We start from the raw sequence: 12,607 nt of genomic DNA on the forward strand, positions 1-12,607 counted from the left end.
AGCTCCAAGGAGATTATGTTGAAAAATAAAAAAAAATTTACCCAAAAAAAATTGTTTTTATACTTCATTCTAAGGACTTATTGAACTACCCTCGTATGATTTCAGTCTTCACACACTTTTCTCTATTTCCCTCTTTTCCTCCTTCTATTATGTACTATTATGTTTTTGTTTCGAAATTCTACTATTTGGTCATATCTTTTTTTCAAAAATTAAACTATTTTCGGGTTAAAATCTCAACTTTTTTAAACTTTGTTCTACAAAACCATGCAGTACCATGGGAAAATTGCATAAAAATTACAAAATAAATATAAAAAACGCTTTAAAATCATTTTTTCTTCATAGTGTAGTCAAGTAGTAAATGAGACTTATTTACTTACGTATTATTTTGTTTAATATAGTAAAAAGCGGCAAAATTATAAAGAATAATAAAAAAAATTAATCATGAATACACAAATAAATTTTAAAAAATGCCGAAAATATATATTATTATCGAATTATAAAATATTTCAAATAACCACAAGATTTTTAATTAACAAAAAATAAAATCCCAAATTTCAAAATATCCAAAACTAAAATTCACCGACTTCAAGATCGACTTTTAAAATAAACGAATTATTAAATTCGCGACAAATGTTTTAATTCCCCAAATTTCGAATTGTGCAACATAGTTAATTGATTATTAATTTATGAGCAATTAATAGAATTATAAATGAGGCAAACAATTTAATGAATCATTAATTAATAATTTATTAATTATTTTCGCAAATTTTAAATGTCGTCAAACTTAAATTACAGAAGTAGAAATATTTATGAGAATATAACAATTCGTTTATTTTATAATTCGGCAATTTTTTCTTGTTGCTAATTTATGATTTAGTTATTCTTTCTTTCGTTGTTTTGTATTAGTCCCGGGTATTAAAACACTTTTAAATATAGTGATGAAGATCTAATTTTGTTTTATATTGCCGCTTTACAATATAATGCTGCTATATAATAAATATAGTTATTATATTTATATATGACAAACAAGGAATAAGATAAATCCTGAAATATTTTTTTTCTATTACAATGAAATAACCAACTCTTAAATGTGATATTTTTAAATCAATTCGACTTTGTAACGAAGCTAAAATGTTTTAACATTTGTATGTCACTCTTAAAGAAAGGCCATTAACGAATATTTTTTTTTATCTTTGGCAACACTTAATGGAAAATTATTTTTCGCAGTATTATAATAAATCAATGTTGAAATTAAATTCTTAAAATTGAGAACAAGAAAATAAGTAATATTATCTTGTTTTCAAATTTATGGAAATATAATTTTCATAAGATTTTTGAGAAAATTTACAAACTTTTTTAATGTTTCAAGGGTATTAGAAAAGAATCTAGAAAATTTAAAAAAACTTTTTTTATCATATAGAATTTTACAAAATATTATGAAAAATTCCAGTCTCTAAATTTAAAAAAATAACCTTACTATCTTCTAAATTTTCTCAGCAATTTTAAGAAAATTTGTTTATTCTCTTGAAAACATTCAAAATTATTTTCAGTTCTACTAAATATTTCTTGACTTTACCCGATTTTTGTTCGTTTTTAATTTGAAATATTACCAAATTGAAACATTTTGCTTTAAAATCTTCTAAACTATTTTTAGAAATGTTAGAAAATCGTTTGTTATGTTTTAAACTTTCACACGAATATAAGGAAAAATCTTCTTTTTTTTAATTTTGTCAGACCTTCTGAGCCTCCTAATTTCTAAAAATTATTCAAATTTTTTCTGCATTTTTTAATTATTCTGCAAGATTTTAAAAATTGCCCTAAAATCTGTCAGCTTCTTCTTTGACCATTTATGAAATCTTCTAAAATCTTTTTAAATAATTTCTTCAAATTAATTTTTACAAATAAAAAATTATTTTAATTTTTCCTAGGAACCTGAAAAAATATCTTTAATTTTCGTGAAACTTTACAAGATTTAAAAAAAAAAACTTTACAAGCTTTATTTATTTTTGAATCGTTTCAAAACTTTTAAATATCTCTCAAACTTACTCAAATTTTTCAAAAATTATGTAATGTGACAAAATTGCAAAATTTTGCTTGAAAATCTTTCAAACCCTTTTTAAAAATTTTTAAATCTCCCATGAATTTCAAGAACTTTTTTCACGTTCTGACAAAATTCAGTTTACCTAAAAAATGTATAAAACTTGAAAAATTTTTAAAAAATGGTCCAACGTCTTCCAAATTCTTTTAACCCACATTTTTAAATCTTTAAAACTTAAAATGATTCTTTGAAAATAAACCCGAAACCATTTCTCCTCAGATCTTTTATAATTATTAAAAAGCTTCTCTTTTATTCGGGGTCTTCGGGTATTTTCACACTGGAGCGATAATTAATGGAAATAATTCGATAAAAAAAAAGAAAAACACTATTAGAAAAATCCACTTTGTCATTTTCACAATAATTATATTGTGCCGGCGACTTATGTCATTATACTTTTCGATATTAAGTGATTTTAAGTAGTTGCATATCAAATAAAGAAAAGAAAAATTTTTAACGAAGTTATTTTTCTACAAAATAGTTATATTTTCAAAGTAAAAAAAAATAGTTCTATAGCTTTGCTTTTAAGAAAGAAAAGCCATTTATTTCATTATTGTTGGCAATTTAGTGATTTTAAATAGTTTCATATCAAATATAGTTATATCAAAGAGAATTTAAAGGATTTTAAAAGACTTCAAGTGATTTTAGGATTTCTTAAAAGATTTTTAACGATTTCAAAAAATTTAAAAGGATTTTAAAAGAATGCAGAAAAATTGAACGATTTTGAAAGAATTTAACAGATTTTTCAAACAGATTTTCAAAGAGATTTGGTCAAATTTTAAGGCAGTTTAGGTGCTTTCAAAGAATGTCAAGCCAGTTACTGAAAAGTTATTTAAAAAATTTTTAATGAATTTAAAGAGATTTCAAAGGATGTAACTTTTTTAAATATTTTAAGGAATATAAGAAAATTCAAAGGATTTTAATTAACTGTACTCAATTTCGAAAATTATAAATGATTTTGAAGAATTTAAAGGGATTAAAAATAAAAAATTCGCAGGAGTTGAAGGATTTTTTTTTAAACTTACAGAATTTCTGAAAATTCAAGTTAATTTAAGGAATTACTATAGGGACTTTACGAGATTTTAAGATTTTCTTTTAAAGGATTTAAAAAGAATTCAAAAATGCTTCAAGATTTACAAGAAATTTTAAAAGATTTTAAGGCAGTTTTCGGGATTGTAAAGCTATTTAAAAATTTATTTAAAAAAAAGTTATTTAAAAAGATTCAATGATTTAAGGATCTCAAGAGATTTTAATTAATTTTAGTCAATTTTGAAATTTTCAAAATGACATCAAAGAAGTTGAAGGGAGTTCGAAAAAATTCAGAGGACTTTAAGGATTTAAAAATAATCCAAAAATAGTTCGAAAAGATTTAATGATTTACAAGATGTAATAAATTTTAAGTGATTTCAAGGTATTTAAAGAAATTGATTGATTTAAAGATTATCAAGAGATTTTAAGGAACCTAAGAAAATTTAAAGTATTTTGGATTTAAAAGATTTTAATTAATTTTAGTCAATTTTAAATTACTTCAAAGAAGTTGAAAGGAGTTCAAAAAAATTCCGAGGATTTTAAGGATTTTCAAGAAATCTTACGAGATTTTTAAGAATTCAAGTGATTTCAAGGAATTACTAGGGACTTGGCGGAATCTTAAAGTTTCTTTTTAAAGGATTTAATAATAATTCAAACATAATTTAAAATTTTTAAAGGATTTACAAGTTATTTGTAAGATTTTAAGACAGTTTTAGTGGTCTTAAAGAATTCCAAGCGAGTTTTTGAAAAGTTATTTAAAAAGCTTTTAATGAATTTGACAAAATGCAAAGATTTTATGGATTTTTAAGAGATTTAAAGGAATTTATTAAAATATAAAGGATTTTAACAGATTTGAAATAATTTTAGTCAGTTTCGAGAAACTTCGAAAGATTTTAAAGTTTATTTTTAAAGAATTTAAAAATATTTCTATAAGTTTTAGTGACTTTAAAGAATGTTTAGCAATTAATTTTTTAAAAAATGATCAGACTGTGCTCCTTCTTAGAAATCCTATAAGACTTCTTGAAAATCCTTAAATTTCTCTGACTTTTTTTTTAAATTCCTTCAAATTCTTTGCATTCATCTCAAATCTTTCCAAATATCTCGAAATTGACTAAAATTAATTTTAATCGCGTAAAATCTTTTCAAATTCCTTTACATCTCTTGACAATCCTTACAATTTTCGAATTTTTGCAAATAACTTAGAATATTTTCAAATAACTTTTAATTAAAATGCTTAACATTCTTTGAAATCCTGTAAAATTTCTCGATAATCCTTAAACTCTTTCGAATTTGTTTTGAGATCCCTTCAACTTCTTTACAATCATTTTAAATCTTTCAAAGTTTCTCGAAATAGACTTGAATTAATTCAAATCTCTTAAACATCCTTTAAATTTTCTTAAATTCCTTTAAATCTCTTTAAAATCCTTAAAATCTCTGAATTTTTCAAATTCATTAAAATCTTTTTAAATAACTTTTCAAAAACTCGCTTCAAATTCGTTAAGACCAATAAAACTGTCTTAAAATCTTAGAAAATAACTTGTTAATCCTTCAACTTTTTGAATTATTTTTAAATCCTTTAATAAGAAACTTGAAGATTCCGCGAAAAGTCTCTAGTGATTCCTTAAAATCACTTTAGTTTTTAGAAATCCTTAAAGTCCTCCGAATTTTTTTTAACTGCCTTCAACTTCTTTGAAATCATTTTAAAAATTTTAAAATTGACTGAAATTAATTCAAATCTCTTAAGATCCGTAAATTTTTTTTAGACTCCTTGACATCTCTTGAAAATCCTTTAGTCATTTAATTTTTTTAAATCCTTTGAAGTCTCTTAAAATTGATTAAAATCTTTTTCAATCACTTTTTTTAAATAACTTTTTGCATAGCTTTAAAATCTTTTGAAACCCTTTCAAAGAAAATCTTGAAATCCCGTCAAGTCCCTATATTAATTTCTTAAAGTCACTTGAATTTTCAGAAATTCTGTAAAATATAAAAAAAATGACATCCCTTGAAGTCTCTTAAAATTTATTAAAATCTTTTTAAATAACTTTTCAGTAACTGGCTTGACATTCTTTGAAATCACCTAAGCTGCCCTAAAATTTGACCAAATCTCTTTGAAATCCTTAAACCTTGATGGATTCTTTGAAAAATCTTTTAAATTCCTTCAAAATCGTTTAATTTTTCTGCATTCTTTTAAAATCCTTTTAAATTTTTTGAAATCGTTAAAAATCTCTTAAGAAATCCTAAAATCACTTAAAGTCTTTTAAAATCCTTTAAAGTGTCTTTGATATAACTATATTTGATATGAAACTACTTAAAATCACTAAATTGCCAACAATAATGAAATAAATGGCTTTTCTTTCTTAAAAGCAAAGCTATATCACAATTTTTTTCTTTGAAAATATAACTATTTTGTAAAAAAAATAACTTTGTTAAAAATTTGTCTTTTCTGGTAAAACCATTTTTTCGTAAATTTATCCATTTTATTTAAAAATATAACAGCTTAAAAATTAACGTATTCTGGTTAACGATTCAGCTGCTTTGTAGAAAATTCTTTTTTGTTTTTGTTTTTTTTAATTCAACTGTTTTATTATTAATTGAAATATTTTTTGGTTGAAATATTAACTATTAAAAGTTTCGATAAAATTTGGTTAAAGGATCAACTATTTTGTTGAAAATTTGTCTTTTTTGTTGAAAATCCAACTACTTAATTAAAAGTTGAATCACTTTGTTCAAAATTCATCATTTTAATTGAAAACTCATTTTTTTGGTTGAATAGTAACTATTTTGGTGAATTTTTTTTATCTGGTTGAGAATTAATTGTTTTAAACAAAAATGGAACTTCAATTTTGAGTTGAAAATTGATCTTTTATAACTGAAAATTGAACTATTTGATAAAAAATTCATATACTTAGTTCAAAATTCGTATTTTTTGGTAGAAAGTTTATCTTCTTGGTTGAAAATTCGTCTTTCTTGGTTGTAATGAACTGATTTTGATTTGAAATCAAAATCTTTGGTTGGAAGTTGAACTACTCTGTTCAAAATTAATTTTTTCTCTGGTTAAGAATTGATTGTTTCAACTGAAAATGTTAATATTTTTTTGAAAATTAGTTTTTCTTGGTTGAAAACTTATTTATTTAAAAATGTAATTACTGGGTAGAAAATAAACTTTTTTATTGAAAATGCATATTTTTTAGTTAAAAATTCGTCTGCTTTTGTTAAGAAATTAGATATTTTGTTAAAAATTAATTTTTTCGTTTTGAAAATTAAACTTTTTTTTTGTTGAAAATTTCATTTTTATGTAGAAAATCTGTCCTGTTGATTTGAAAATTCATATCTTTTCGTAAAATTCCATTTTCTGGTAAAAAGATAATCTTTTTGCTTGAGAATCCAACTATTTATTTAAAAATTTAATTATTTGGAATGAAATAAACTTTTTTATTGAAAAATCATTCGTATTTTTTTTATGAATTTAAATCGTTTTGTAGAATATTCGTTTTTTGGTTGAAAATTCAAAAGCATATTTGAAAATTTAACTATTTCGTTGAAGAGACATGTATTTTTATTAACTCGAGTTTTTTTAGTAGAAATTTCATTTTTTTCTTTGGAAAATTGAACTAATGGGATAAAAAGTAATCTTATTTGTTGAAAATCCAACTACTTGGTTGAAAGTTGAAACACTTTGTTCAAAGTTCATTTTTTTTTGTTGCTAAGGAATCATTTTAGTTGAAAACTCATTTTTTGGTTGAATATTGAACTATTTTGGTGAATTGTTTATATCTGGTTGAGAATTAATTGCTTTAAAGAAAAATGGAACTTCAATTTTGAGTTGAAAAATGATCTTTTATGACTGAAAATTGAACTTTTTGATAGAAAATTCATGTATTTAGTTCAAAATTCGTATTTTTTGGTAGAAAATTTATCTTCTTGATTGAAAATTCATCTTTTGTGTTAAAATTAATCCGTTTCGGTTGAGAATTCAACTATTTTGTTAAAAATTCGTCTTTCTTGGTAGAATAGAAATGGTTCTAATTGAAATTAGAATCTTTCTTGGTTGTACTGAATTTATTTTGATTTGAAATCAAAATCTCTTTTGGTTGAAATATTAGTTATTACATTTTTCGTTGAGAATTAAAGATTGTTTGTTGAAAATTCAATTACTTTGTTCAAAATTCACTTTTTCTCTGGTGAAGAATTGATTGTTTCAACTGAAAATGTTAATATTTTGTTTAAAATTAATTTGCCTTGGTTGAAAATGTAACTATTTATTTAAAAATGTAATTAATGGATAAAAAATAAAATTTTTTATTGAAAATTCATCTTTTTTAGTTACAAAATCATCATTTTTTTTTGAGAATTCAGCTATTTTGTTAAAAATTCATATTTTCGATTTGAAAATTAAATTCTGTTGTAGATAATTCGATGTTTTGGGTTGAAAATTCAATAATTTGGTAGAAAGATAATCTTTTTGTTTGAAAATCCAACTATTTATTTACGAATTTAGTTATTTGGTAGAAAATATACTTTTTTATTGAAAAATAATCTTTTTTAGTTGAGAATTCATTTTTTTAAAATGAAAATTAAACTATTTTGCTCAAAATTCGACTTTTTTGTTTTCATTCAAATCGTTTGTAAAATATTCATTTTTTGGTTGAAAACTCAAAAGCATATTTAAAAATTTATCTATTTCATAGAAAATAAACTTTTTGTTGAGAATTCATCTTTTTTGTTTAAAATTTAACTACCTGGTTGATAGCTGAACTATTTCGTTAGCGTTTTTTTTTTTTCAAGATTTACCTCTCTGATTGCAAATTGAAATATTTTGTTGAAATTTCGTTTTTTTTTAGTTTTTAGTTTAAAAATCCTTCTGCTTTGCTAAAAATGCAACATATTTCGACTTAAAATCTGAATAATTAAAAGTGTCTCATATTTAGCTCAGTATGATATCTAAAATAATTTTATTAAAAAAAATTAATTCAAATATTATTCCTCGATTTTCGGAAAAAAACTATATTCTATTTCCCCTGTTTTTAAATAAGTTTGAGCTTGTAATTTATGATTAAGAAAATTTTTGGAAATTTAAAACAATGTTCGTCAAAATCCATACAATTTTAGCTCTTCTATGTTTGAAATTTATCATTTTTAAGACCAGGGATTCGAAACCAAACTATTTTTAAATTCCAATCGTCAAAAATTGAACAAATACAGTTTTTTAAACAATTATAGTTAAATGTAAACGATAAAAACTTACCATAGTAACATTGTATAAACGGCGACGGTGTCATATTTTTAAATGTGATGACCTGAACTTCAGGATTTTTAAACTGCACTTGAGCCAAATGCCAAAAGATGAAACCTCTGCGATAAAATATAAAAGGTTTGAATAACAAAATCGTCTAATTTTCACATTGAAGTGACCTAACCTCAAAACTGACCTTATTCCTGAGTGAGTCCGACCAGAAGTATTGTAATTAATGGAAAATATATGTATATTATCTTTTAAAACCAGTCGACCTTGCTGCAAATATTTTAAGGTTCTTCTAATAGGTTCAATACCTTTCATGAAAGGCATTTTTGGACCTTCAAAATGTTCTCTTGTAGAAAAACTAACCTCAAACTCAAACCGAAAGCCACGAAACTTGATAGAACGATCGTTATTTCGCGAATATCATCAAATAAAATACAGTGCAATTCTTTGGATAAACTATAGATTTTCTGTCTTATTTAATTCACTGGATTTAATTTTACATTTGAGTTTGAATGTTTGCTCCGTTTTCATCTCACATTATTGATGCAGTGGTGTATCTAATGTGAGGGGACATTATTTACTTATTTTTGCACATATATTAACGTTTTATTATTGTAGAGCGTTATAAAAAAATGAAAAAAATCGTTAATCTTAAATTTCATTATTAAATATGATGCTGAATCTATGATGATAGAAATATAAGAAAATGAAAGTGGTGATTGTTTTCGTTCGTTAGCTACGTTACTGGTTTAAAATCAACGAGTTCAAGCAGGTTCAAGCAAGTTAGGTTAAGTGCGCTGTGTGGTTGTGTAAGTTCGTGACCGACAGTGACTTTAGTGACCAAATTTCGGACACAAAATCATAACCAAACCGGCATATGTTATCGAAGGTGAGAATTATTAGCATTTATTAAGAAATTTATCGCAAAAAAATACACTTTTAGAAAAAAAGTCTCTTTCAACATTTAATTTTTAAATTCAACGACAGAGGTTAGATTCCACATGTAGAGGTTAAAGGCAATACTTTCTGCAATAAATGCGGATTCTGGTGCAATATAAACTTTCACTTGCATACAATAGTCCTGCCATAAAAAACAAAATCTTATCTCAGTTTCCTTTTTTCTACTTTTCCAAAAGGTTCTTTCTATTCCCAAAAATAAAAGCCTTGTTCAGAAAAAAAAAGAATGAAGAAAGCATGTGTTTTTTTGTCAACTGCATATGTTTTAGATTGTTGTTGATAATTGAGGAAATATCTGTGACCATATGGGGAATAGGAAGATCTTATTTTTTAAAGAGAATTTTGCTTTCTCCTTCAGATTCGCTGAGAAGCAAAAATAGCAAAAATGGTGGTAATGATTAGCGCGAAGGAAATTCGCCAGATCTACATAGATTATTTTAAAAAGCAAAAGGGGCATATTTACGTGCATTCGAGTTCGACTATCCCACATGATGATCCAACTTTATTGTTTGCCAATGCTGGCATGAACCAGGTAAGCAGCTATTCGAATTTGATAAAATTGATTTTTTTTCTTCATTGTGAAGATGTCATCAACTTTAGAAAAAAATACTTAATAACAGGGGACTCAGCGTTCCCGGAAAACCTAGAGGAGTTTTTTTTTATTTACAATTTATGAGATCGGGAAATGACAATGTATTTATTTTTCGACCTGGAATTTTAGAAATTTGTAGACAAAAAAATGTGTCAACTTTGATTTCAGCCGTTTTTTAAATATTTAAATTCTGATCTTTTTCAATTATATCCTTCAGTTTAGAATGCGTAATTCAAAATTCTTTCACTTTAAAAATTTTATATTTCAGATTTTATTGTTACGAGCATTTTTCATTCATAATTCGTCACTTTTTGGAAAAAATTTAAATGCTTGGCTGAAAATTAAACTTTTTTCTAAAAAATTAATTTCTTTGGTTGAAGATTCATAATTTTAATTGAGAATTTATCTCTGTTTGAAAAATGTGCTACTTTGTTAAAAATTCTTTATTTGTTTTACCAGAACCGAACCTGCTTTGGCTAAAAATTAATTTTTCTATAATTAATTTGTTTAGTTAAAAAATGATTTTTTAACTAAAAATTGAACTATTCCAATTGAATATTCCATTATTTTAGTAAAAAATGTATCTGTTTACTTGAATCTTTTTTTAGTTGAAAACTCGTGTTTTTCTTAGATATTAATCTTCGGTTGAAAATTTATCTTTTTGCCCGAAAATTTGATTATTCTAGTTAAATATTCATGGTTTTAGTTGAAATTCCAACATTTTGTTTGCAAATTCTTTTTTTTTAACTGAAAATTTAACTATTTCATCTAAAATTGATGTATTTGGTTGAAAAATTATCTTTTTTAGTAGAAAGTTAATCTTCGTGTTTAAATTTTTTTTAAATATTCCAGTATTTCAGTTAAATATTCATCATTTTAGTTGAAAAATCATCTTTTTAATTTAAAATTCAACACAATGATTGAAAGTACAACTATTTCTTTCAAAAAAAGTTTTTTTGTAGATGAAGACTTTTTTTAAAACGGAAAATGTAGCTTTTTCAATTGAATATTCCATAATTTCAGGTGAAAATCTATCTGTGGTTGAAAATTTAACTATTCAAGTTGAAGATTCATGAATTTTAGTTGAAAATTCATCTTTTCGGTTTAAAATTCATCGACTCCAGATAAAGATTCCTCGTTTTGGTTTAAAATCCAAGTCTGCCAGTTAAATATTCATAATTTTATTTGAAATTTAATTTTTTTTTTTAAGAAAACTAGTTGCTTGAAATTTCAACTCTTCTATTGAAAAATCACCTTTTTTGTTTAAATTCGTTTATTCCAGTTGAAAATTCATCAGTTAGGTTGAATTTTTTCACCTGGAAATTTAAATATTCCATTTTTTGTTGAAAACTGAACTTTTTTTGGTTCAAAATTGATCGTTCGTAGTAGAAAATTCAACTATTTGCATTGAATTTTAAGTATAAGAAAATAAAATAAAAATTTGTTTCATTATTATTGAAATTCATGGACTTGCGAGACAAATTAAAGAAATTATTAAATGTGTTTTTAGTATTATTTAATTAATCGATGGTGCTAGTCTATTTAAGAATATCTGCTACTACGATTTTCCAAAGCATCCTATATTAAAAATAATAATTGAATCCCTAGAAATGGAAAAAAAACATTATTTATAAAAAAAATCGCGAAACTGTATACATATTCCGACTAGATTGTTTTAAAAAACACTATTTGCTCTCAATTATCAACTGATACGGATAATTTGCTGAGCGCGGAGATGCGATATTGATAAAATCGGACTTTTTTATGAATAAAAAAAAGTTCAACTTTCAAACAAGTACTTGAATTTTGAATAAAAATAATGACTTCTCTACAAAAAAATGTTATAGTTGATATTTTAAACAAGAAAAAAATTGTATCTTAAATTAAGCAAAATAATTGATTATTTAACCCAAAAATACGAGTTTTAAACGAAATAAATAATTTCTCATATAAAGGCTGAATTTTCAATAAAAAATGGAATAGTTTCATTTGGAATTTGAAGACTAATTTGAAAACAAAAAAAAACGAATTTTCAAACAACGTAATGAATTTTCAAGAAAACTTTTTAGATATATAAATTTTCGGTACATAAATTATCAGAAAATTAGTTCCAAAAAATGATTTTAATTAATTAATTAATTTTCATTAAATAATTAATTAGTAATAATTAATTATTACTAACTTGCTTCGAACTATTTTTTCTGATAATTTATACACCGAAAACTAATTTTATTGTCAAATAAAGAGCAATATATGACTTTTAAATATTTTCTTGTAATTCAAAGTCAATAAAAATGATTTTAATGTCAATATTCTTTATATATTATTTGTTGCAACATATTGCAATTTTGAGAAAATAACGAAAAAGTCGACTTTTTTCGATTTTTCGAAACTTCAAAGTTATTTAGAGAGGGAAAAAAATATTTTAACGGTATTATCGCTATGCAGGTGTACATAGGCTTGCTTTGTACTATTTTTATTTATAATTTAAATCTAAAAAAAATATGTCGCTGTTCAAATTTGAAACAGTGCTTCGTTTTTTTGAAATTTTTAGCTATATCTACGATGCGGAGACAGAAGAAATTTTTTTGTAATTAAACTTCAAGGGAGTATTTTTGGCTGTCAAAAGAAAGTTTTAATTGCTATTAGAACTTCGCGCAAACAATTTTTTTTCGATACGCCCTATTGAACA

The 12,607-nt window shown here is 24.0% G+C and overlaps 2 protein-coding genes across 2 annotated transcripts in view; one reads left to right on the forward strand and one right to left on the reverse strand.

Moving 5' to 3' along the window:
- Positions 1 to 9,076, reverse strand: part of LOC117177894 (probable 28S ribosomal protein S25, mitochondrial) — a 9,624-nt gene extending 548 nt beyond the window's left edge. Inside the window, exons 1-2 of the mRNA XM_033368965.1 lie at positions 8,554 to 9,076; positions 8,370 to 8,476 (exon numbers count right to left, since the gene is read on the reverse strand). Coding sequence (XP_033224856.1) covers positions 8,370 to 8,476; positions 8,554 to 8,690 — 244 coding nt within the window. The 5' untranslated portion in view covers positions 8,691 to 9,076. The remainder of the gene's footprint in view (positions 1 to 8,369; positions 8,477 to 8,553) is intronic.
- A 46-nt stretch (positions 9,077 to 9,122) lies between these two features.
- LOC117178367 (alanine--tRNA ligase, cytoplasmic) overlaps positions 9,123 to 12,607 on the forward strand; it is a 45,824-nt gene continuing 42,339 nt past the window's right edge. The window contains exons 1-2 of the mRNA XM_033369796.1: positions 9,123 to 9,255; positions 9,682 to 9,855. Coding sequence (XP_033225687.1) covers positions 9,709 to 9,855 — 147 coding nt within the window. The 5' untranslated portion in view covers positions 9,123 to 9,255; positions 9,682 to 9,708. The remainder of the gene's footprint in view (positions 9,256 to 9,681; positions 9,856 to 12,607) is intronic.

This window comes from Belonocnema kinseyi, chromosome 8 (genome assembly GCF_010883055.1).
Source record: "Belonocnema kinseyi isolate 2016_QV_RU_SX_M_011 chromosome 8, B_treatae_v1, whole genome shotgun sequence".
Lineage (NCBI taxonomy): Eukaryota > Metazoa > Arthropoda > Insecta > Hymenoptera > Cynipidae > Belonocnema > Belonocnema kinseyi.